Here is a 25,435-nt window from a genome sequence, read left to right as displayed (position 1 = left end):
TTCCTAGTGTACTGCGTGGGGCGGTGGATGGCACGCGTGACATGTGGGTGACTATCTATTTCCTGGCTCCAGTCACCCCAACACGGGCCTAGGTAGCAAACGGGCCTGCTGTGTCCAAAGGCTGAAGCTCCCAAGCTTTCAATGTAGCCCCCTGAGTTGGCTGTGAATGGCCTCAGGATTAGCAGCATAACAATGCACTGCAGCCCCTGGGCGAGCAGGCATTGTCCGCTGTCTTGCTCCCCCAGCCATGGCTAAGCACAGAGCCTGTCCCTGAGCAACTCCCCCTGCCCTTCAGAGCAATTCGGCTGGCTCATCGCTCGGCAAAGTTATCGCCCGTAGATTGCCCTGGCAGCAGCAGGCACTAGAATGGCTGTAGGGCCACCCTCATTGGCACAAGCTGGGCACCATCAAAACACAGAGTGTTAGCTGCTGGAGCCCAGCTCCTGAGTTCGGGCTCTCATATGGTGCCCATCACCGTGGTATCTGAGAGCCCTTCCGAACTGAGCCCAGAGAGCGCCACTCCAGCCCTAAATAGTTCCCTGGGCCCCTGGAAACAGCTTTCCAATGAAAAGGAAGCAGGAGAAACAGCTAAGCAAACTGGCCAGGCACCTGGCAAAAGGTCTGGGCTTGTCTCTTGCTACTGGGCCTGGCCTGGTCAATCACACTCCAAATGGGCAACGTGCTGGGGCGATTTTCTCATCCCGTAAGAATTCACTCCCTGGCTGGAGGTTCCCCCCCTTTCCCTCTCGCTCTTTGGAGGCTCCACAGGCCCTTTGATGTTCTCCCACTGTTTGCCCAGTCGATCAGCTCAGACAGGGTTAGAGTCTGAGGTCAGCGGCTTTTCCATTCCAAACACCCAGACACATCCGTGAGAGAGGAGTGGACTCAGGTTACATGCCTGCCTCCCTCCCCTCCCCTCTCCTCCCATCCCCACGCCACAGACACACACAGGCACACCCCAGACCAGGCTCACAGCCACTCGCTGGGATACTCCACTGCTCCACACACCCAAGAGGGCTAAAGCCACACTTCAAGCCTTGGCTGTGAACCAAACACCCATTGAGGCTGGGGTTTAACGAACTCCTTGGGAAACCAGCTGGATGAAGTCTGGGGGGATCTGGGAACCGCATGGATGGATCCATTCTCCCCTTTCTTTGCATGAATCTCCTCTTCTAACAGTCCCCCTCCCCCAGAGGCACACGCCCTGGGATCTCTCAGAAACCCTTTGCTGGGAGATGACCTTTAAAGGGCCTCGGGGGGCTCTGCAGCCAGCAAGCAGCCCCTGAAGTGGACCGTGCATCAGGCGTCGTCTCCAGAGAGCCCATGCGGAGCTTGCCCTGGGCACAGTAGAGCCAGAGGTCTGGGTTCTGCACATGCCGGGTTGCTTTTTGGATGTGATTCTTTTTGTGTGTCAGGAGCTGTGCAAGGCAAAGAGCCCTCCTGGCTGGGCAGAGGGAGCCTGGCGTGAATTGATGCCTTCCTGGTGCTTCGGAAGAAGGGGATTAAAGAGGAAAAAAGGGGAGCTCCAGCTCCGGGAGGCAGGTCAGCCCGACCCCATGCTGGCCACACTGCTCCTGTCTCTACTGCCTGTCCTGGCCGAGAGCGCCAGCCTACAGCCAATCCGAATGAGTCATCGGGGGGTGTGCCCCAACCAACTGAACCCCAACCTGTGGGTGGATGCCCAGAGCACCTGCGAACGGGAGTGCCACACTGACCAGGTGAGCTCTGCCTACCCCCTCCAGGCTCAAACCATGCCCCTGGCACTCGAGGGTCCAGGCCTGGCCAGCGAGGTCACTGATCCTCTGGTGTAAGATGCTGCACAACCACCCAGGGTTATCAGTCTTGAGGGATTATTCACTGCGCTCCCCCCTTCCCCCCCCCCGGATTAGCACATGTGGGAGGGGGGTCAGGTTTGTGCACACCTGCAGTCTTGCAGTGATGTCCTGCCTGAGGCCTAGGAGCCAAGGGCCTGTTCTGCAGCCTTACCCATCCCCAGGCTCCTGGGTGTGAGATTTCAGCCTGTCCAGGCAGATGCTCTTGCTCAGATCCAGGCAGGTTTTTATTTGCTAGCTGCAGTTCTCAGGGGTGGGGGGAGGAATTGTGGCTGCTGGTCAGTTTCATCCCACTGACTGTTTTGGGATACCGGGCAGGCTGAGCGAGACAGGACGTCTCTCCTTGAAAGGCACAGCCAAAGCCTCCCCTGTGGGGGAGATGCCATAACAAGGGCCTGGCAATGAATCCGGCTCTGGGCCAGAGAAAACAAATAGCCAGGAGCCACCTGCAGATCAGCCAGGGATTTCAGGGCAATATTCTCAAGGGTCAAAAGGTGTGGATGTGATTGTGTAGGCAATGCAGCCTGGACCAGCCAGCCAGTGGGGCTTGTCCCCATGCTGTGGACATAAGGGAGGGCACACAGATGGCCTAGTGGTGTGACTCACTCACAGTGCTACAGCCCCCAGCTAAAATCCCCAGGTCAATCTAGATGATCCAGTGGTTTCCTCTGGCCTGGAAGGCTCTAAACTGTATTTGAGCCGGCGTTCATTTTGTGGCATGTGGGTGCCAGCTGCAGACCCTGGAGCACCGTATGCTGTGAGTGATCAATGAGGCTTGCAGTGGAGCGGCAGTGTGACCTAGTGGTTAGGGAACTGAACTAAGAGAGCTGGCTTCTATTCCCAGCTCCGCCACTGACCTATGGGGTGACTGTGGGTGAGTCACGTCCCCTTTTTGCGCCTGCTTCTTTGCCCACCCTTTGTCTTTCTGGTTGTCTGGTTCAGACCCCCCAGCAGGGCAGACTCCCACCAGATCCTGGCTCCCACATGGGACAGCAGGGGGAGGGGCTCAGAGCCCCAGGAGAGGCAGGGCCCCCAGACTCTAGTGCACATAAGGGGGCCCAGTCTCGCCTGCATCAGAGGGAAGGGGGAGCAAGCTGGCATTCCGGCCATGGACCCTGTGCGACAGGCATTGTACCCTCACTGCCAGCTCCAGGGGAACGGTGCAGCAAGCAACCGTCCACATGCCCCAACGCCCCACGGGGGTGACTGGTGCTGGGAGGTGGCGCTGGCTCACGCTGGTTTGCAGAGCAGGGAGGAAACAGCCTCACTAGGCTCTTCCCAGTGGCTCCCTGCAAGACAGTAACTTCCAGATGCTGCCAGGTGCCCAGTGCACCCTCCCAAAGGTGTATAGAGGAGGTGTTTCAGGGGGCCGCAGCTAGGCCGGGGTTGTATTTTTTTTTTTTTAGGCTCTCACTTCCCAGTCTGTCCCTCCCCAGGGCTGCCCGTAGGGTTGCCAGTTGTCTGGTCGAAAAGGGACCCTGGCGGCTCCAGTCAGTGCTGCCAACTGGGCTGTTAAAAGTCTGGTTGGTGGTTCTGCAGGGCTAAGGCAGGCTAGTGCCTACACGTCCTGGCACCGCACTGTGCCCTGGAAGCGACCAGCAGGTCTGGCTCCTAGGTGGGGGGCCCACAGGGCTCTGCGCGCTGCCCCTGCCCTGAGTACTGGCTCCGCACTCCCATTGGTTTCTCCTGGGTGTTTCTCCATTGGTTCCCAGCCAATGGGAGTGGGGGAGGGGGTGCCTGCAACCCTAGGTGCCCCAGGCCTGTGAAGTTCAACAGACTTTACAGGCGTGTTCCCATTGCTCTCTCCCGCCAGCCCTAGTTATAGAGCCTCATGGTGGGCGGGGATAGAATCCTGACTCCTGGGGCGCCCCACAGAGCTTGGCTGTTAGCGCCTTGGGGCAGGGAATGTGTGTGTGAAGCCATAGAGCCGAAAACCACTATGAAACACGACTCATGAATACGATGAAGCCTGGAGGACTGAGAGCCAGGACTCTAGTCACAGCTCAGCCATTGACTCACCATGCCCCCTGGGCAAAGCACCCCCCACGTGTGCCTACATTTCCCCCATCTGTAAAATGGAACCACGAGGCTGAGGTCATGAAAGTTTGTAATGTGCGCTGAGCTGCATGGAGGGGAGGTGCTAGGAGAACGCAAAGGAGACAGTTATTATATGGTTAATAATAACTGCCAGACTGGGTTAGACCGATGGTGCATCTAGCCCAGATTCGTACCTTCTGACCGTGGCCAGTGTCAGATGCTTCAGAGGGAATGAACAGAACCGGGCAATTATTCAGTGATCCATCCCGTCCTCCACTCCCAGTTTCTGGCAGTCAGAGGCGAGGGACACTCAGAGCATGGGGTTGCATCCTTGACCACCTTGGCTAATAGCCATTGCTGGACCTGTCCTTCGGGAAGTTATCGAGTTCTTTTTTGAACCCAGTTATAGTTTTGGTCTTTGCAACATCCCCTGGCAATGAGTTCCACAGGTTGACTTGCATTGTGTGAAGTACTTCCTTAGGTTTGTTTTAAACCTGCTGCCTATTGATTTCATCGTATGACCCCTAGGCCTTGCATTATGTGAAGGGGTAAATAACACTTCCCTATTCACGTTCTCCACCCCATTCATGTTTTTATAGACCTCTCATATCCCCCCTTAGTTGTCTCTTTTCTAAGATGAACAGTCCCAGGCTTTTTAATCTCTCCTCATTTGCAAGCTGCTTCATACCATTATTCATTTTTGTTGCCCTTCTCTGCACCTTGTCCAATTCTAATATATATTTTTTGAGATGGGGCAACCAGATCTACACAGAGTATTCAAGGTGTGGGTGTATTGTGGATTTATATAGCAGTATTATAATATTTTCTGTCTCATTATCTATCCCTTTCCTAATGATTCCTCACAGTCTGTCTATTTTGACTGCCGCTGCACACTGAGTGGATGTTTTCAGAGAACTGTCCCCAATGATTCCAAGACCTTTCTTGAGTAGTAACAGCTAATTGAGACCCCATCATTTTGTATGTATAGTTGGGATTATTTTTTTCCAAAATGCATTCCTCTGCACTTATCAACACTGAATTTCATCTGCCATTTTGTCACCCAGCCACTCAGTTTTGTGAGATCCCTTTGTAACTCTTTGCAGTCAGCTTTGGACTTAACTGCAAACTGTATCTGCAAACTTTGCCATCTCACTGTTAACCCCCTTTTCCAGATTATATATGAATATGTTGAACAACAGTGGTCCCAGTTCAGATCCTGGGAGGACCCCACTACTTACCTCTCTCCATCGTGAAAACTGATCATTTCTGCCTACTCTTTGTTTCCTATTGGTTAACCAGGTACTGATCCATGAGACTGATCCCTCTTATCCCATGATTGATTAATTTGCTTACAAGCCTTTGGTGAAGGAGCTTGTCAAAGGCTTTCTGAAAGTCCACGTACTTTATATTGACTGGATCACCCTTGTCCACATGCTTGTCAAAGAATTCTAATAGATTGGTGAAGCATGATTTCCCTTTACAAAATCTGTGTTGACTCTTCCCCAGTATGCTGTGTTCATCTATGTGGCTGAGAATTCTGTTCTTTACTATAACATCACCCAATTTGCTTGGTGCTGAAGTTAGGCTTACCGGCCTGAAATTGCCAGAATCGCCTCTGTAGCCTCTTTTCAAAAACAGATGTTGCATTAGTTACCTTCTAGTCATCTGGTACAGAGGCTGATTTAAGTGATAGGTTACATACCATAGTTAGTAGTTCTGCAATTTCATATTTGAGTTTTTAAAACTCTTGGGTGAACGCCATTTGGTCCTGCTGACTTATTAGTGTTTAATTTATCCATTCGTTTCAAAATCTCCTCTACTAATATCTCAATTCTGGGACAGTTCCTCAGATTTGTCACCTAAAAAGAATGGCTCACCTGCGGGGGTCTCCCCCATATCTTCTGCAGTGAAAACCCATGCAAAAAAATCATTGTTTCTCTGCAATGGCCTTGTCTTCCTTGAGTGCTCCTTCAGTGCCTTGATCTTCCAGTAGCCCCATGAAATGCAAGGCTGAGGGCCTGCGATGTTCCTCTGGGCCTTTCCTTAAGAAGCAGGGATGTGTCCTGCTGAAATTCCATTCCTAAATCCCTCTGCAGTTTACAATGGATGCAGAATCTTTGTAGCGTAATATTGCTGTGTGCTGTTAAATAGCTGCCAACGTGCCACCCCAGAGGTGGCTGCATTCCAGTTGTGGGTGGAAGTGGTTGATAGACAGCTAATGTAAGGGTATAAAAGTGGGGTATTAATGGCAGTGAGGATGCTGGTTTTAAGCCTACTGCTGATTGCTTTCCTGCAGGACTGTGAAGGCTTTGAGAAGTGCTGCACCAATGTCTGTGGCCTGCGGAGCTGCGTGGCTGCCCGCTATGCCGACAGTGTCTCGTCCCTGGAGCTGGCACAGGAGGCCTCGTGCGAGAGCTTTGTGTGCACCCAGCAGGGCTCAGACTGCGACATCTGGGACGGGCAGCCCATCTGCAAGTGCAAGGACAGGTGTGAGAAGGAGCCCAACTTCACATGTGCCTCAGATGGGCTCACGTACTACAACAAGTGCTACATGGATGCGGAGGCCTGTATCCGGGGCATCAGCCTGAGCGTGGTGCCATGCAAGTACATCTTCACTTGGCCGAACACCAGCCCGGTGCCACTGGAGACCACGGCTCACCCCACGCCTGGGGCTGCTGCTGAGGTGCCCATCCCCCCAGCCCTCTACAACAACCCCTTCCACCAGTCAGTCTACGTGGGTGGCACTGTCAGCTTCCATTGCGACGTGAGTGGGCGGCCCCGGCCAGACATCACCTGGGAGAAGCAGAGCGACCATCAAGAGAACTTCATCATGCGGCCTGACCAGATGTATGGCAATGTGGTGGTCACGAATATCGGCCAGCTGGTCATCTACAATGCCCAGCTGGAAGACACCGGCATCTACACCTGCACAGCCAGGAACTCCGCCGGCCTCCTCCGGGCCGACTTCCCCCTCTCCATCATCAAGAGAGAGCCTTCCGGGGGGGAGCCCAGGGCATCCAGCACCCAGCAGGTCCCAGCCACCGAGTGTCTGAAGGAGCCCGACAAGAGAGAATGCGAGGCTCAGCAGATGCGCTGGCATTTTGACCCCAAGAAGGGGTCATGCGCCACCTTCCGCTACGGCGGCTGTGGTGCCAACCAGAACCACTTTGAGACCTACGAGGCGTGCCGCTCGGCCTGTGTCAGCAGCGCCGTCAACATGTGCACTCTGCCCATGGTGCAGGGGCCTTGCAAGAACTGGGAGGCCCGCTGGGCCTACAACCACCTGATGAAGCAGTGCCACTCCTTCGTCTACGGTGGCTGCGAGGGCAATGACAACAACTTCGAGAGCAAGGAGTCCTGTGAGGACGCCTGCCCCTTCCCCAAGACCCTGCAGTGCAAGGCCTGCCGGCTCAAGAGCAAGATGGTGCTAAGCCTGTGCCGCAGTGATTTTGCCATTGTGGGCCGGCTCATGGAGATCATCGAGGACCAGGACTCGGGCATTGCCCGTTTCGCCCTCGAGGACATACTCAAGGATGAGAAGATGGGCCTCAAGTTCTTCAACATCAAGTACCTGGAGGTCACCTTGAGTGATATGGACTGGAGTTGCCCCTGCCCCAACATGACCACGGAGGATGGGCCCCTCATTATCATGGGGGAGGTGCATGATGGCATGGCCGTGCTGGACCCCAATAGCTACGTCCGAGCTGCCAACGATAAGCGCGTGAAGAAGATCTATGAGCTGATTGAGAAGAAAACCTGCGAGCTCCTCAACAGGTTCCAGGACTAGAGGTGCAGCCCAAGGAAGGGGAGAGTCAGGCTAAATCAGGGTTCTCAAACTGGGGGTTGTGAGATTATATGGGGGGTCACAAGCTGTCATCCAGCATCCCAAACCCCACTTTGCATCCAGCATTTATAATGGTGTTAAATATATAAAGAAGTGTTTTTAATTTATAAGGGGGGTCACACTCAGAGGTTTGCTGTGTGAAAGGGGTCACCAGTACAGAAGTGAGAGAGCCACAGGGCTAAAGAGACAGTCCCTGCCATCCTCTCTCGAGCCAGTCACGGCTATGAGCCACCCAGGGGGCAATTCCTGGGGGAGCTGCCTGCTCCCCAAACCCTTCCCCTTGGGGTCTGAGTGGAGATGCTCCCACCCAGAAGCCCATGGCCACCTCCACAGCCTGGTATTTCTGCATGTAACGGGTTGGTTTAATTCCTGGGATGTGGTGGTGATGAGCCTGATTCTACCCAGACCTACCTCTGTCTGTCTAACTGTAATTTATCTGTCCACACATCTTGCCCCATGTACCGTTTTGAGGCCAGACTATACCAATAAAAGCGTGACCTGGCGGGGAGGTGGTTGCTGACTCTCCCATGCTCAGTCATCAGAGTCTGGAATGGGCGCTGCGCTTGGACTAGGCTAAATCATCAAATCCCCCCTTGGCTTCTGTGGGGGAAGGCTCAGGGCCAGGGTGGGGGCTAAACTTAGCCCTGGGTGAGCTGCCAGGGGCAGGGGTGGGTCTTGCCCTGCGTTCTGCCCTCCTGCTGGGCAGCAGCACGCTACAGAGCGACCAGAGGAGGCCATGCAGGCTCTGGCTTGCTCCTAGGCAGGGGGCCTCCTCTCTGGCCTGAGGGGGCTGGCAGGGGAGCCCCCAGTGCTAAAGAAAGCCCCAGGGCTGCAAGTGCAGAAAGCCCTTTGCTGAGGCGCTGCCGCTGCCTGCCCCTCCCCTTGCAGCCCTTGCTCTGTGTGGAGTGGGCCCTGCCCCTGGAGCTCACCTGGCCTAGGCAGGTGCCTGAAGCTGGAATCCGCCGGCCCCCTGGGCTGGGAGTGCTCACTACAGGCCAGACAGCAGCATCTAGCTCACCCATTGCAAAGGTGCCAGTAGGGGGCACTCAAGCCTAGCTAGCCTGGGGCTGGGGGTGTGCAGGCCCAACACCCCTTGTGTGCATGGGGCCAGGCAGGGTGAGGCCATTGAGTCCTGGCTTGGGCAGGGAGTGCTTGCTTGCTGCAGGGAGGGAAGGCTGGCAAGTGTGTCCCCCCGGGCCCACTCGACCAGAAACCAGCCCCTGGGAGAAAGGCTCAGGGTGCCCCAGAGAGAAAGGGATTAAAAATCGGCACCCCCACCCCCCAACTGTGAGTGTTGGTTTTGCCCAGAGCCCGCCAGCTGTGGAGCTCTCCAGGAGCCTGGGGAAAGGTGGGGGGAATAGAAAGGAGCCAGCCCCCTCCCCACCAAGGGTGCTGAGATTTTTACAGCATGGGCCAGACCAGTCCAGTCCCTGGATGCTATGGTGTGAGCTCCACGAGGCCAGCTACTCCAGCCCCATGGTACTACTCCAAAGTGTAATTCACTGGGGCCTGGCCTTATTGCTGGGAGAGAGGCAGATCACCCTCCCCCTTCTCCTGCCTCTTCAAGGAGTGGTGTCCTTACAACGATCAGGCCAGGGGGAAGCATTGCTCTAGGCCAGGATCTCAAACTTAAATGACCACGAGGGCCACAGGAGGACTAGTACATTGGCCCAAGGGCCACATTACTGACACCTCCCCCTTGCTGCCCTGCCCCACCTCTTCCCAGCCCCCATTCCAACCCCTCCCCCAAAATCCTCACCCCAACTTGGCCCCCTCCCTGCCCCCAGGGGGTGCAGGAGGGATGAGGGGTGCAGCAGGGGGTCAGGGCAGGAGATCAGGGTACAGGAGGGGTGTGGCAGGAGGCTCAGGGCAGTGGGTTGGGGTGCAGGAGGGGTGCGGCAGGGGGTCAGGGCAGGGGGTCAGGTGCAGGGTGTGGCAGGCAGCTCAGGGAAGGGGGTTGGGGTGCAGGAGTGGTGTGGCAGGGGGTCAGGGTGCAGCAAGGGGCTCAGGGCAGGGGGGGTCGACTGCAGGACTGCAGGAACCGCAGCCAATGGGAGCTGCTGGGGGCGGTGCCTGAAGCAACATCAACACACACCCCTGCACCTCTCTTCCCCCACGGTGCGCGCCGGGCCAGAGCCGCTCTAGGTAAATGCTGCGGGAGGGCAGGGGGGCTGTGAGGAGCTTGCGGGCCACAGAAAATAACTTCACAGGTCACATGCGGCCTGCGGGTTTGAGACCCCTGCTCTAGGCCGAGCTCCAGGCCCAGCCTTTTTGGTATAGAGACAGTGACGCCAGGGGGTGAACATCAGCTGGCCTGGCCCTGGAGAATTGGCAGAACGAGATGGTGGCAAAGGCCCTTCAGCGCAGAGCCATAGGCCGGGCACAGGAGGATATGCTGCAAGGTGGGCCAGGTCCAATAACCCAACCTTGCGCCACTGTAAAACATTCCAGGCATCAAAATCACAGCACTTTTCCAAGGGCTGTATCATTATCCCCCTTTTACAGGCGGGGAAACTGAGGTACAGGGCAGTGAAGTGAGTTACCCAATTGTCCCTGAGTCCCAAACCAGTGCTCTATGTAGTAGGCCGCACTGCCTCCATTAACACCCCCACACCCCATGTGGCAGGCTCTCTCTAACTATAGGTACAGCAGAGGGCAAATTTCCCCTTCAACAGCACGACTGAACCCTCTGGCAGTTATGCACGGGAGCCTCCTTCAGTCCCTGCTGCTAAGACTATTCTGGGCTACGTGGCCACTTGCCCTGGGATGGAGCCACATTAGCCAGGAACCCTCGGAGCATGAGGGAGCCTTATTTCAATTACTACTGCCCTGGGCCAGGCTGGAGCCAGCCTCGAGGCAGCAGGCTCCTGAGCCGCAGAGCAGCCAGCAGTTCAGCCCAAGGCTGCTGGAAGAATAAAGCTGCCCCAGCACATCGTGGCCTGTGCTCCCAAGCTGGGCTATAAGGCAGCTTTCAGACTCGCGGGGGGGGGGGGGGGGGGGTGGGGGGCAAGAAGCTTCTGTGAGGGTCCCTACTGCCCCTGCACCCCCTCGTGCCAGCTGCCCTGCACCAACCCAGCCATGTTCACGCCCATGGCCTGTGGACAGAACCTTCTGCATTAGCTGCTCTCCCTCAGCAGCATTGTTCCCCCTTCCATGCTGGGGTCCCCTGGAGACAGCACCTCTGACAAGCTGCTCATGGCCTCCCTCCAGGAGGGTGGCTGGAGCTCCCTTCAGTGCTCATAGCCCAGCTGCTAATAATATGCCTGCTGCACAGAAGAGCAGAAAACACACGCTAGAGGGCAAGGGGTGATGCCAGGCTGGAGCTGTGGTGAAGTCCTGCCTGCAGCCAGCCCCTCTACTCCCCCAACATCACTGCATGCCCAGAAAATCCACATTCCCCTCTTACCTCCTGGCAGCACCAGCCAATGGTGAAGACTCCCTGCATGATCTCTGAGCAGCCACAATGCCCCCTCTCCCCCACCCCAGGGACCCTTAGTAAGCCTCAGGTTGGCTGGGGATCGGGCTGATTGAGTGAAATACTTTGCCAGCCCTGTGGGGCTACACTCCCTGAACGCTTGCCATGGCATGGGGTGTGCGTGTGGCTGCAGCTAGGGGACATGCCCCACCCCCTTGGAAAACAAAGCCCCACGTTAGACCTGGTCTGCAGAGAGACACTCTAGCCAACCTCACGCAGACACAAGCAAAAGCAACTTCTTTATTGTGCCAAAGGCCACATGATCCGGTGCAGCAGCCTCCTTGGAGGAACTGGTCCTCCCCACCTGAAACCCAAATCAATGCCGTGCCACACTCATGCCACTAGAGGGAGCCCCTGCCCCTCACAGCCTATAGCAACCTTGCAGGACTTTTTTTTAAAAAGTACAGTGCCCATGTGATTTAGGAGCCAATTTCCCTTCAAACAGTGAGGGGACCTATACCCCTAAATCACATAGGCACTTTGGAAAACTTCCACCCCTATATTTTAGTCCCCGTTCACATTACCTCCTTGGCAGCCTAGCCTCGGAGGGTGGAAGGCATTCAGACTGGCCAGCGAGCCGGCCTGCGGGTTGTTTCATGCTCCCCTTCCACACATGACTAGGCATGACAGCTCCTCGGACCAGTCTGTCAGGACGGGCGTACCTGAGGTGAGGCCCCTAAACAAGCTGGTGTGGGGTCAGAGGCTCTTGCACCTGCTCAAGTCAATAGGAGCCGTGGGTGCTCAGCTCCTGATACCAAGCCACTTAGTAGGTAGCCAAATGGCACCGCTGGTTTTCAAGCTCAGGGAACATTCGGCTTGAGCAGAGAAAAATAAAGAGCTGCAGAAGTGTAACTAAAACGAGGCCCCTGGGGGCTGTGGAACAGTCACCAAGAGAGACTCGACTGCAGAGGCTACATCCCAGTGGGAGAGGTGACCCAAGCTGTGTATCCACTTAGGTGGCTTATTCCTCACCCGGTCCCCTCACCCCTTGGGACATGACAATAGGCCACCGTAGGCTGTCAAGACCTGATCAGCTCAGGTAGGTAGAAGCAAGCAGCGCAGGTGAGCTTGCAATAGAGACCCTGGTTTTGTGGCCTCATCCCTGGAGGCTTTGGGGAGCGGGAACATGAACTACATACAATACAGCCCCTCCACTGCACATTAGCAGCAGCATCCACCTAAAGTCAGTCAGTATCAATCCCAGCGGTGCGTCTCCGGCAGGGAGGCTCCACGAAAAGACCCACAGAGTGCTATGGACACTGAAAAGCCGCGGGGTGCAGTTCAGCAGGCGGGCTCCACAGGTCACTGCTTGCGGAAAATGAGACACTTGTTGTTCGCGGGCATGTCCACCTAGAAGCACAAAGCCAGAGTTAGAGCTCTGCGGCAGCACCAAGAGGCCTGTTTGCCAGGCAGCCTGGCTCCAGCTCGCTGTGTACAAGCCCTAGAGCGCCAAAGGCCATCAATGCTTGGGAGTGGGAAAGGGGAAGACTCCAGCCCCAGCCTCTCCAGTACGAGGCGCTGCAGGGGGAGCTCCCAGCTACGCCAGCCCCAGCCTCTCCAGTACGAGGCGCTGCAGGGAGAGCTCCCAGCTACGCCAGCCCCAGCCTCTCCAGCAGGAGGCGCTGCAGGGAGTGCAGGGGGAGCGCCCAGCTACACCAGCCCCAGCCTCTCCAGCAGGAGGCGCTGCAGGGAGAGCACCCAGCTACACCAGCCCCAGCCTCTCCAGCAGGAGGCATTGCTGGGAGCTCTCCCTGCAGCGGGAGCTCTCAGCAATATCCCCCTGTATGTGGGATCCCAGGCCCCCGTTGGACTCTCACTCAGGCTCCAAGACAGGCATGCGCCCTCTCAGTATATGGGAATCCAGTGCAGTGCAGCTCTGGACACCCACCATCCTCTCCAGACACAGCCCATTGGCCTCGGCCAGCTGCTGCAGCAGAGCCGTGTCCCGAAGGCCCCAGGCCGGATTTCTGCGAAAGAGAGAGACCAAACATTTGGCAAACGTGTCATTCCCGCCACATGGCCACAGGCCCCCACAGTGCTGAGAGCTCTCGGACTCTGGGGTTCAGAGGCAGCCCCTCCCCCACAAAGGGGGCTAGGACAGTGGCAGCCCCGGGGATCCAGCCACCCTCAGAGATCCTGTCTGGGGTTCTTGCCCAGGACTAGAGTCGCCCCCAGAGTGCACCAGCCGTGGTGTGGCAGCTGGATGAGCACTGGGAGAGGAGTATTGTGGGTAATGTTTTCAGCCCCTCAGTCTATGAATGGCTGGAGCAGACTCAAAGGCACGAGGACAAAACCAGCCAAGGTGCTGCATGCTGCCTATGACAGGGCAAGGCCATGCCCTGTGAAATGTGGGGGTGCAGTGGGCCCACCCAAGGAAGCGGCCTTCCCTTTGGGGGTGGAGACCCAGCTGCACAACAGACGGGGGGTGGGGCAGGGGAATGGCTGGGTCTAAGCTGGTGGAAGGCCCTGGACTGACAGTCCCCAGGACTGAGCATTGGGCCCAGCATGGGCAGACGCAGGGCAAACCCCAACCCTGCCTGGGTGCACTACCCTCTATGGGAGTTCGGTTTGCATGGCCCATCTTGCCGTGGCCTCTTTGCTGAGCAATACTACCCACCATGGAGGTGAGACGTAGCCACAGCCCTTCACGAAGATCCACCGCACCATCCTCCAGCAGAAACGGCACCTGCTAGTGCCAACGACTGCATGTTCCGAGCCTGGGCGGGATTCAAACTGCCAACTGGGGGTAACCAGCTGCTGAGCCCGTTACTGGTCCCCATAGCTCCGCAGCCCCCATGGATCCCACCTCTACCAATGCCCTGGGGCCTGAGTCAGCCTGTGGAAATCTGCATGCGCTTGGCCGGGTGCACCGTGGGGGTCTCCTGCCTGTCCCTCCCTCAGCTCCCCTGGCCCTGGGCGAGGGGCTGCACCCTGCAGAGTGGGGCTGGGCTGCACGCAGCAGCAGAGAGCAGTGGTAACTGCTCCAGGCCACAAGAGAGGGCATGTTGCCTAGCTCCTCCCACTCCCCACCCCCCCTTTTCCATGCAGAAGGAAGCTGTGGCTCCACAGACTGTGGGGTGCAGGGAAAAGGGGAGGAAACGTACACTCTGCCGATTTGCACCCTCCTCCAACCCTGCCCCACTTCCCAAGCAACTGGGACCTAGATCTTTGCAGACGCCTGCTGGGGCTAGGTCCCCGTCGGTGTCAGAGAGCGCCGCCCCTGTGGCCACAGGGCATCTGGGTCGTTAGATCCCCTTGGCCCAGCCCCCTCTCCCTCCCAACACCCGAGCCAGGCTCTCCTACCTCTGCCTCAGGAAGCAGTCGAAGTCTACATTGCTCTGCGGGCTGATCCGTCCGTTGATGGCGTAGGGCTGAGGGGAAAGGAGGTAAAGGGATTCATTACAGAGTCAACTCAAGTCATGCACCAGCATCCCAGATGCCACAGACTGGCTGCGATTTCTCAATGGGTCAGGCTTGGGCCCAGCCACCACTTCACCCCCCAATTCCTAAACAGCGCAGGGGAGAAATCAAAGAGCTGCGATGGAAACACACCGAGGTCAGCAGACTGACCTGGACCCATGAACCACCCAGGCCAATATGGTATGGTCCGGGTGAAGCACTGCCCGCCAGACCACACCCCAGGTGTGTACATAAGGGGGGAGGATGAGGGGGATTGTGCTCGCACGAGGGGACAAGCTCCTGAGATGGGGGGATGGAGGCAGAGCGTTCATGTCCTAGGACGTGTGTGTAAAACCTTGTGGGAGCCATCAAACGTACAAACCAGAAAGCAGAAACTGTGAGCAGGGCCACCTGTGCTGGAGTACCTGGGCTGGAAAGGGAGGCTGCCCAGGGCTCGGCACACACTCAGGGCCAGATTTTCAGAAGTGCTCAGCACCCAGTCTGCCAATCCAGCCCCCAGTGGCTCTAGCTTAACCCCTCACTGGCTGTGCCCAGCTAACAAACAGACTTGCCCCCTGACCCAGACACGCAGCACCCGCTGCGCTCACTCCACCCACCCCTTGGGGCACACAGAGCGTCCAAGCCCAGCTGGGCTGTGCCCACCGAGGGGCCATTGCTTACCCCATAGGTGATCAGAACAGCTTTGGGTTTCAGCAGTTTCCCTGCTCCTTTGAACAAACCCTGGGGAAACAGAAACTCAGTAAAGGATGGAGCCCCCAGGCGCAAGAAACTGGGTGCCTGCCAAGTGTGCAATGGCCGGGCCCCTCCCAGAGCCCACCGGGGGCAGTGACCACCTTTTCCCTCATTTCCATGGCTGATTGTGTTCCTCCCCCCCGCCCCTCAGCATCCCAGCACGTGACTCTGGGTGTGGGCCAGCTCCAGTATTCCCAGGGTGGCACAAGGGGCCCTCACACACTTACGAAGTGGATGCTAAACCAAAAAATGAAAATGGCTCCACCTGTCCCGTCTGGTCCAAGCATCTGAGAGGATTCTCAGCTTGTTTGCTGGTACATATTGGGCTGGGATGAGGCACGCATTTGTGAGCATACACGATCTGAGACCGTGGAGCCACAAGGGGGTGGGGGGATGGGGATATCTAGAATCAGTTCAAGCTCATTCGCTCTCATTCTAACATGGGACCCTGCATACACTCTGGGGATGTTGTGAGCAAATGTGAGGATTAACCAATGGGAAAGAGTCTAAGATTTGTCCCCCAAGGATGGGCTTGGAGTTAAACGCACAGGACTGGGAGTGAGGACCAAAGGCAGGTTACTTCAGACGCCACATAATTCAGTTTCCCCACCTGTCCAATGGGGATAAAAGCACTGCCCTGCCCCCAGGCTTAGTGAGACTGAGTTCATCAATGTCTGTAAAGTGCTCTGGGATCTAGGACAGGAAGGTGCTTTAGAAGGGACAATATCAGGGGTTCAATCGGGGAATAAGCATCTATATTCCACTAGATGGCACCACAGCTCTTCAGAATATTGGTTGCCCAAGGCTAAGATTCAGGCAAGGCCAGCTGAGATGCCAGGCAGCTAGAACATGACTATATTCTGTGGGCAGAGACCCAGCCCAACGGGGTCCAAGGAATTCCCATAACCCCAAGCAAAGGTCAGGGAAGGAAGGGCTCTCACCTCAGTGCACTTCATCTCAGAGATGTGCATCATGTTGATGTTGACGATGAGATCCAGCGTGTTGGGCCTCACGCCACCCCATGTCTCCCAGCTCTGGGACGAGTCCAGGAAAATCGGCGGCCTCACGTTCCTGACTCTCAGCGCCGCAATGAACGCAGAGATACTGCGGAGGGAGAAAGGAGAGCGCCTGCTTGATGGGCATGCCAGACCCAAGCACTGCACAAGTACCGGTTCCCTGCCACAGAACCAGCACACACCACTCCTGTTCCAGGGGAGCGCCTGCCTTCTCTCATCCAGCAGGGGGCACTCTAACCCAGGACTGCCATCAGCACTATTACAGCAGTGACTGAGCCTCCCCGGGGCCCCATGGTGCTAATGCTATACAGACACACTGAAAGAGACAGCCCCATGGAGCTCACCATCTAAATCACTGACTGAGGAGAGAGTCAGCTAGCCCCAGCTGGGATGGTGGGGGTTGGGCCAGGGCCAGCACTGGAGTCAGGGGAACAAAGCTGGGCCAAACCCAAGTCCTTCTGCAAATGCAAATCCCACCCCTAACCTCTGTGTCACTGGGGAAGCAACCCTGCAGCTCAGCAAGGAGTTCTCGGGCAGGGGCTGGAGCTGGTCGGATAACTAGAGACTCCTTTCCCCAGCATGGAATTCCCTTCCTGCTGTTGACTAGGAAAACAGGCCCCACTTCCCCAGCTGTCCCTTCTCACAGGTGTTGTTAAGATGCAGACCAGCCACACTCTCTCCCTTCGCTGTAGTCAGAGCCTCCTCCAGGCCCCCAGGTTAAAGCGGAGATCTCTCCTTCCAGCCTCCCATTCAGGTCACTCTCTTTCATAATCCTGCTTGGAGAGTTTAGCCTATTGTTAAATCCAGGGCAGACCGCTGTGGAAATCGCACGCCAGCCCCCTTTCTCCAGCAGCTGCGGGCGGCTCACTTCCTCTGTTCTAAAAAGGGGCCTCTGTCAGAGTGCCTCACGTTTTGGGTTTCCAATTTGGGGTAAATGAAGGGGCAGATTTCCAGAGACTCTGGGCACCCCAATCTCCTGCTGAAGTTAATGATGGAACTGCAGCAGCTCAGCACTTCTGAAAATCACGACGAGACACCCCACAACCAAGGCACTCTAAAGGTGGGGTTGAACTCATTTTGGGGCAGGGACTCTCTCTGACTGTGCAAATGTCCTGCGCCTAGCACAACACAGCCCTGATCTTGGTTGGGGCCTTCAGGCACTACAGTAACAGAAAACCTGTTTGTATGTAGAAGGGGGCATCAGACGATGTAGTTAACCTCTCTGGGGTGTTGGGAGGAATACTTAATTTTGCAAAGCAATTTCAAAATGCAAGATGTGCTGTAAGTGCTGAAATGCGTCTCTAAAAAGAGCACCCAGGGTCCCTGCATTTGTGGCTCAATGGCCCACACAGCCCTTATCTTCAGCCCATGAGTGAAATAACGGTTTTTCTACCTGTCAGCCCTGCACTCTCAGCCTAGGCTCTGAGAGTCAAGCTGAGTTCTTCTGGAAGCAAGTTGCTGATTTATAGCAGATGCATCTGATAACAAACAACATATAACAAAAGGTCTCACCACTGATAAGATGTGAATACAGCTTAAGGGGAGAACCAGGGTGGATAAAAATCAATGATTTAAAAAAAATCTGATTTTTTTATAAAATGCTTTTGGAGGAAAAAACCTATCTAAAGATAGTTTTAATTAAGATACATTATAGCTCAAAGATATCTCATCATGGAATAGGGATTATAAATTCTAATTCTATAGTATGAGACAATATAGTCATGTAATGTTTAAGAAAAGTTTTGTAAATGAGTTCCAATAGTTTATGGATAGGGGACCCAATTTTATAGGGTTCCAGGGGCTTCTGTATAGATTATTTAGGTTAATCTTTCTATCTACCTAATGGGACTCAGTGCTCAGTCTAGAAGATACCATCAGAGATGCTTAGTTTTGCAGTTCTCAAACTGTGGATTTGTGTCTCCAGAGATAACATGCTTGTTAACAGCAAAAATGTTTTTAAATAAATAATATATAGAAGTGAGACATAACAGACCTAACTCTATTGTCCCTCTGTACATTTGTATACACAGAGCCAATCCTTTACCTCTCTCTAAAAGTGCAAAGTTTCAAAAAGTTCAATGAATAGAAGATTGTTGGGGGCGGAATAGATCTGGACAAGGAGAACAAGTCTGGAGATAAATGTGAGAAGGGAGGGACAGGCAGTAGAAACAAAAGTGAAACTGTTTGAGCAGCATATTCCAGAAGTCTTGAGGTCTTTCTGAGTGTAGCCTTCACTGATTTGAGATATACCATACCATTCTCTTACTAGAAGGGAAAACCAATAATGGCAGCAGGCCGTAAAAGAGACCCAGTTTGGGAATATTTTGATGAAGTTCCTCTACCCGCGGGTAAGACAGGCATGCGTGCAAAATGCAAACAGTGCAACAAAGAAATGCAAGGCCTGGTTGCCCGAATGAAACAACATCATGAGAACCGTTCCTTCTCAGGAGGAAGCTGCGTTGAAGATGATGAAAGGAACATGTCTGAACATGCAGGATCTTCAGGTTGGTAAACTTTTTTATTTCATACTTCTTTCTTAAGGACTGCCGTGCTCATTTGATGCACCCCCTAGCAAAAGACTTCAGTGTTCCATAAATAAAGGCTAATGTTGTTGAAATTGCAAAATACTACCGTAACAACCACTTTGCAGCAGCTGCTCTGAAAAAAGTGGGAGGAACCAAGTTAACTCTCCCACAAGACGGGTGATGGAACGCAGTAGTGGACTGTTTTGAGCACTATATCAAGAACTGGCCCAATCTGATGACAGTTTGTGAACAAAATCATGAAAAAATAGATGGCGCTGTCACAGCCAAAGTTCCCAACATGTTGAGCAACCTGAAGCCTGTTTCTGTAGCCTTCAACAAAATGCAGGGAAATAGCTGTTTTATTGCTGATGCTGTTGAAATTCGGAAGGAACTGAGTGAGATCTTAAAAAGAGAAATATGCAATGACAGAGTTAAATTACAAGCATTAAAAAAATGAATGGGACAAGCACTATCTCCAGCTCATTTTCTTGCAAATATTCTCAATACTTGGTATCAGGGTCAAACCTTAACTGCTGAAGAAGAGGAGTTGGCTATGACATGGACATCCAGCAATCATCCCTCCATAATGCCAACTATAATCAACTTCAGAGCTAAGGGTGAACTATTCAAGAAATATATGTTTGCTGATGATGTTTTAAAGAACGTCACACCAGTGAACTGGTGGAAGTCACTTAAGCAAACCGTGAAGAAATGCATAGCCCTAGCCAGTGATTTAGCTTATGTAATAGACACTAGGAGCAGGTCAATTTTAGACTATCACTTGCTAGATCACCTTTTAAATGGGAACACATCCCAGCCCTCTGCATCGGGGGAGACAGAACAGCCACACAAGGGGCTTGAGTGTCGCAGTCAATCTTATTTGTAGTATGACAGCACCTTGAGGGCCTGATCAAGGTTGAGGGCCCATTGTGTGAGGTGCTGTACACACACCATAGCACCAAAGAGTTTACAGTCTAAATAGAGACGAATGATGGAAGAACGATTCTTGTCCTTATCTTACAGAAGGGGCACAGAGAGATTAAGGGACAACCGCCAGGGCCCAAAGGGAAGTTGGTGGCAAAGCCCTTCTTCCCAAGCCAGTCCTTTAACCCCAAGAGTGTTTTTGTTATAGACCATTCTGAGAGGGTACAGGGAAGCCCAGTGCTTTGTGCCGACAGACAGGAACACATCGGAGCAGGGAGGGGGATTTAAAACAGAAAAGCCAAGGAGCCTGCTGGGCTGGCCATGCCAGTGGGTGGCCACGGGGATGACCTACCTGCCCATCGACATAATGCCCATTTTCCACTCTGTCCCTCCCAACCCCCCTGCTCAGGCAATGAGGTATGAAGGACTTTGACAGTTTTACACCCTAAGGTTCTGATTGGCCACCGCCCTGCCCCATCCCCAGTGTCCTCATTTATACCAGATAATTTACATCCACTTTGCATTAGTGCAAATGGCAATTTGAGGCCAGGGACAGGACTTCAGAAAAATGAGAGGTGGGGTGGAGTTGAGCTGGCATACAGAGCATTCAATGTGATTCTTCGATATCCTGCAAAGCTGGGCCGGGGGTGGAAAGCAGAAGACAGAGACCTGCGAAAATCGGAGGGGGCAATCCAAGGTCTTGGGGGGGAGTGGGGGTATCTTCCCTTTGAACATAACAACCCTGCAACAGGTGCAGGGCGATGGTGAATCCAGTCTTCTGTGTCTCTGCCTCTTACTGCCAGGCCCGGGAAGGTATGACACAAACCCCCCGCACTGCAGGTTACAAATATGCAGGAGAACCTAGCCCCGCATGCTCTGACAGCCCGGACACGGGCCTTCCAGCCACTGATTCACAGCAACAAGGCACTGTGCCACAAAAGCAGCGGGAAAGCCAATCCTGAACAGACTCAGCTCTGTGCTTGGTCTGATGCCAGTAGCAGGGAGACACAGCAGTATCCCTCTGTTTCCCAAGTGGCCGTTCCGGCACAGGCACTACAACTGCCAAAACCAGTCGCTAGGCTGAGACTGTCTAGACAAGAGGGCACAGACAGAAGAGGAGCATGCAAATTTCCCATCGCAACCATGGCAACAGGGAGACTTCGAAGCCTGGTAACTCCAATTCTGACAGACTCAGAATTTCAATCAAGAGCAGGCTGGCTGAAAACGAGGGGAGAGTTTAAACCAGTACCAAGACATTCAAAATGGCCAAATTCCATGCATAGGCTTCAAGATGTGCACTTCTAAACCGACACCCAGCACTGGTGAGAGTGATGGTGTGTTAAGGGTTTCAGAGGAGGTTTAGCAAAATGGTGAAGAGAAATAATTTCCTACAGTGCATTTTCAAACATAGATTCTTTTCCCTGGATATAAATAGGAAAGGGATCTGGGGGTCATAGTGGATCATAAGCTAACTATGAGTCAACAGTATAACATTACTGCACAAAAACCAAACATGTCCTGTGATGTATTAGCAGGACTGTTGTAAGCAAGATACAAGAGGTAACTCTTCCGGTCTACTCTGATTGGACCTTAATTCATTATTCCCATTTTACAGATGGGGAAACTAAACCACAGGTGGGTGAAGTGATTTGCCGAAGGTCACCCATGAGACCAGGGGCAGAGTCAGAAACAGAACCCAGATCTCCTAAATCCCAGTCCAGTGCTCTACCTATTAGACCACACTCCTCAAACTATGCAGTGGTACTAGGTGGTTTCCAACCAGATCTTCATACAGCCTGGCAGCACATTTTCATCAGACTTCCCACTCCACTGAGCAAGGAGAGCACTCATTAAAAAGTAGAAGGTGCAATGCTCAGGAGTAACAAGGTCAAAGCCACCCTAGTGGAGCCTGCTGTTCACCCTAGCCATAGTTGCAATGCAATGACCCTGGGGGTGGGGGGAATGATGCAATTCTCTGCTTAATACAGTGTAACAAGTTATTGTCTGCAAGTGCACTTTGTTACTCTAGTATTGTTATTAAGGTAACAATCACGGGGAAATCAGGGTCCATCTTCCACTAATATGAGAACATTTGGCTTTTTTCATATCTGGTGCACTTTGCAAGCTTCATCTCATGACACTTCAGAACACCCTTGGGACTTCAGTAAATAGACCCCCATTTTACAGATGGGAAAATGGGACAACAAGATTGATATAAACTTTTTTTGGTTAAGTGGCCACAGGTTTTGGGTGATAAAACAGGCTGAGGGTTTCTCAGTCCAGGTAGGCAAAAAACAGTGGCAGCTTTTGAAAACCTTAACCCAAGGGACTTGCCTGCCATTGCAGACCTAGGAGCTTCTGGCTCCCTGATGTATTCTGAGCCACCCACTAGGCTAAACCTCTCTCGATGTAATTAGTTACATTACTGGGATTGATCTGTGAAGATTGTGAATGGGATGGGGATTTTGACTGCAAGCATCTTGAAATATATTCTATTGTTTGGATTTGGAACTGAAGTCTGAGCAATGCCCAGAAATCTTCCTGACTCGTTTCTGGGGTTGGTGTAGATTCGTTTCCTTATTAAGCACATCCTCGTGAAGGGGATAAGTTAGTCAAAATGCAAACGGTAAAATAACAATAGACAACTTTAAATCAGAAAAGAAGCCCAGCTCCAATAACCACCACCTCTACTGCCAAGCGAAGGGACACCCGGAGCAGGGATCTTTATGGATCTGGTTTCTGGACGCAATTAAGCCTGGATCAGACCAGAAATCCACTGAAGTGGAGTCACAAAGTTGTCACATAAGCAACCCCGCCACCAACTCCACAGACCCGCACTGGATGCCAATGTGACACCCACACCTGGGGGGTCCCCCCCCCGATCTCCCCGGGCTCGGAGGCGGCGGGTCCCGCCAGCAGCTCGCTCTCACCTCTCGAGACACTTGCGGTCCACGTCGGAGGGCTGCCAGAGCAGGTTGGGCAGCGCCCGGGCGCAATGCACCGCGTGCTGCCCCGAGCCCGACGCCACCTCCAGCAGCCGCACCTCGGCCGCGCCGGGGCTCACGTAGTCCCGCAGCACCCGCAGAATGGGCTCCTTGTTCCGCTCCGCCGCCGCTGCCACAATCATGCTGCGGGGTGCGGACCCTGGGAGCCGGCACCGCCGCAGCCCCAGCGCCGGCAAAGCTCCTCTGCTCCACACCGCGGCGGCGGGGCCCAGAACCGGAGCCGGCCGGCGTGCGCAGGGAATGCTGGGAGCTGTAGTCCCGGCGAGTGCGGCAGCCCAGGGAAGGTAGCGGCAAGGTAAGAGCAAGAAGACTAGAAATCCCAGAATGCACCAGTTCAACCTGGTTCCCTGTCCCTCCCCCCCGCTTTAAAGTGACCGCAACCAATTTCTCATGAGGAGATGATGGGGGGGTATAAAATGGTTGGGGGGGAGTTTTAGTGCAAATGCCCCCTAGGGGAGGGGCATAATCCTGCCCCACTATGGGTCTGCAAGGGGAGCTCTCAAACCCTCCAGCCCTTGCTTGAAATGACAACCCCATAAAGGAAAAAGGGGATCATGCCCCACAAGGAGCGGAGAGGGGGCAATGTCCCCTGCAGCCTCCCTCGCCCCCGTGTTGCTGGTGGCTGGCAACAGGGGGACAAGCAAATAAAAGGGGGACTCAGAGGGGGACAGGTTAAAGAGAAGCCCTAAGGGTGCAGCCGATGAGCAGGATTCTAGGCACTCCAGAGACATTGAAAAGGGCGGGGGTGGCTTCCGAGAAGAAAAAACTTTTCTGCGCCGCCCGGGAATCGAACCCGGGTCGCAAGAATGGGAATCTTGCATGATACCACTACACCAGCGGCGCGACTTGTAGCCCGGCTCTCCGGCAGAGCTCATCACATTGCGCCGTGCAGCGCCACCTATGGGCTGACCATAACACTGTTCTGCCGGGCTAGCGAGGATTAGCAGTGGGATGGCCAGGCCCTTGCTGTAGGAAAATACAGACGTGAGAGGGCGCCCTGGGGCTTGCACAGGTACTTACCCGCTTGCAGCCGCTGCTCCCCTGCCCTTGTACTGTTCTGCCTCTAGCCATGTTTTGCAGCTCTTTGGATTTGTATTTCGTGGCGCTCTTTAAGCCATCACACTAGCTCCAGAGTCACTGCCTCCCCCCAATTCAAATGCCCTGCATAGGGGAAAAGGCCCATTTTAAACAAATATTATGTGCTTAATTGCAAATACAATCAGCAGCGACTCTGTGCCTTTTAGTCTTTCCTAATGGAGAAATAATGAATAGGGAACAATAATAATTAATGATTAATAGAAGAATAACATGATTGATAATATAATATCCTACATTTTTACAGCACCATTCATCCTGCAGGATCCCAAAGACTGTTATATAGAAAGCCTGCCCTTAAAATGCAGCCATCTCTGGGGTGGAGGGCAGTACCACCCAGTGCTGAGTATGCTGCTCTCCCCAGTGTGGGAGAGAAGGAATTCTAGAGGCTACAGCAGAGCATTTACCAAAAGTTTCACAGAACTTTTAATGTTCAGGGGGAAAAAATGCAATGTCACTTAGAATGAACAATTTAAGGTGGAACTGTTTGTTGTCTGTAACTGATGGGTTTGATACATTGGGAAATGCACTGTGAGCTAAGTGCCTCAATATGCAGTATGGTTTAATTAATATTTCATTCATATTTCATAGATTCAATGGCCAGCAGGGACCATTGTGATAATCTAGGCTGACTTCTTGCATAGCACAGTCAGTGAATCTTGCCCACTAAAGTAATTTTTGCCTGAAGCCCATAACAGCTGTTTCAGATCGAACGTATCTTTTATAAAGCCATCCAGTCTTGATTTAAAGACTGCAAGTGAGACTGATTTAACGACTGAATCCACCATCCCAAGCTAAGTTGTCCCAATGGTTAATTATCCATACTGTTAACAACCTGCATTTTACTTCTAGCCTGAATTTGTCCAGCTTCAGGTTCCAACCACTGGGCCTTGTTATGCTTTTTCCCCCTTCCACTATGAGAAATCTCTACCCCACATAGGTACTTGTCAGCCATGATCAAGCCACTTCTTAACCATCTCTTCAAGAAACTAAATGGATTTAATCTTTAGTTGAGGTATTTCAGACCTTGATTCATTCTGGTAGCTCTTTTCTGAACCCTGAATATTTCTTTATTTTCTGCATATTTATTACAAATTAATTATATTAAAGTAATAATTTCACAATATTTGCTTCAGGGAGGTGGCTATCCGCACTCAATGCTTACGGTAGATAGTAACACTTGAGCTCAGAAACAAACTATCCTCTTCTCCTTCGTTCTGGTCTAACTGCTATATATGCTGTTCTTTAAACGAGGAACACTGGCATGTTAAGCTAACTGAGTGATGTGATGGGCCATCTTAAGTACCTCTGTGTAATTAACTTTCTGCTGCGCATGAGAAAATGGAAGCCAATACTTATTTCCTTTTACTGAGAACATAGGATGAGAACATTTGACATTGGTGGGCGAGAGACCATCATCCTCTTTGCTCCTTTCCCATTGACCCTCTTTTTCACATGCCCTGTGCTTGTCAATGGCACCAAGTCCTTCCGTGATCATTTGAAGTTTTAGGCTTTTGACAATATATCTGA

General features: G+C 53.4%; 2 protein-coding genes and 1 non-coding gene across 4 annotated transcripts; 1 reads left to right on the top strand and 2 right to left on the bottom strand.

The window, feature by feature from the left end:
• Positions 1-905: 905 nt before the first annotated feature.
• On the top strand, positions 906-8,221 carry WFIKKN1 (WAP, follistatin/kazal, immunoglobulin, kunitz and netrin domain containing 1). Its single transcript, XM_044980860.1, has 2 exons — positions 906-1,718; positions 6,166-8,221. The coding sequence occupies exons 1-2, from the start codon at positions 1,374-1,376 to the stop codon at positions 7,654-7,656; spliced, it is 1,836 nt and encodes a 611-aa protein (XP_044836795.1). The 5' UTR covers positions 906-1,373; the 3' UTR covers positions 7,657-8,221.
• A 3,187-nt stretch (positions 8,222-11,408) lies between these two features.
• On the bottom strand, positions 11,409-23,085 carry METTL26 (methyltransferase like 26). Of its 2 annotated transcripts, none has more exons than XM_044978738.1 (6): positions 22,736-23,085; positions 16,282-16,444; positions 15,269-15,328; positions 14,492-14,559; positions 13,006-13,155; positions 11,409-12,538 (listed from the first exon to the last, which is right to left on the bottom strand). In XM_044978738.1, exons 1-6 carry the CDS (start codon positions 22,930-22,932, stop codon positions 12,439-12,441), a joined length of 738 nt encoding a protein of 245 aa, XP_044834673.1. In that variant the 5' UTR covers positions 22,933-23,085; the 3' UTR covers positions 11,409-12,438. The 2 variants fall into 2 exon arrangements, with proteins under 2 accessions (XP_044834673.1, XP_044834674.1); XM_044978739.1 differs by having other exon boundaries at positions 13,077-13,155; positions 22,736-23,074.
• Positions 23,086-23,582: 497 nt separating this feature from the next.
• Positions 23,583-23,653, bottom strand: TRNAG-CCC. Its single transcript has one exon. It is a non-coding gene; the product is annotated as a tRNA-Gly (tRNA).
• Between the last annotated feature and the right edge of the window lie 1,782 nt (positions 23,654-25,435).

Source organism: Mauremys mutica, chromosome 11, assembly GCF_020497125.1.
Source record: "Mauremys mutica isolate MM-2020 ecotype Southern chromosome 11, ASM2049712v1, whole genome shotgun sequence".
NCBI classification, from domain to species: domain Eukaryota; kingdom Metazoa; phylum Chordata; order Testudines; family Geoemydidae; genus Mauremys; species Mauremys mutica.
The sequence above is the reverse complement of the archived record's forward strand: the minus strand, read 5'-3'. Positions and strand labels throughout refer to the sequence as shown.

Excerpts from the sequence above, each read along its gene's own strand:
- WFIKKN1 (XM_044980860.1), top strand. The coding sequence starts at position 1,374 with ATGCCGGGTTGCTTTTTGGATGTGATTCTTTTTGTGTGTCAGGAGCTG. Across the intron at positions 1,719-6,165 it reads GGGAGTGCCACACTGACCAG|GACTGTGAAGGCTTTGAGAA; the intron begins GTGAGCTCTGCC and ends GCTTTCCTGCAG.
- METTL26 (XM_044978738.1), bottom strand. The coding sequence starts at position 22,932 with ATGATTGTGGCAGCGGCGGCGGAGCGGAACAAGGAGCCCATTCTGCGG. Across the intron at positions 16,445-22,735 it reads GACCGCAAGTGTCTCGAGAG|TATCTCTGCGTTCATTGCGG; the intron begins GTGAGAGCGAGC and ends CTCCCTCCGCAG. Across the intron at positions 14,560-15,268 it reads CTGTTCTGATCACCTATGGG|CCCTACGCCATCAACGGACG; the intron begins GTAAGCAATGGC and ends CTTTCCCCTCAG.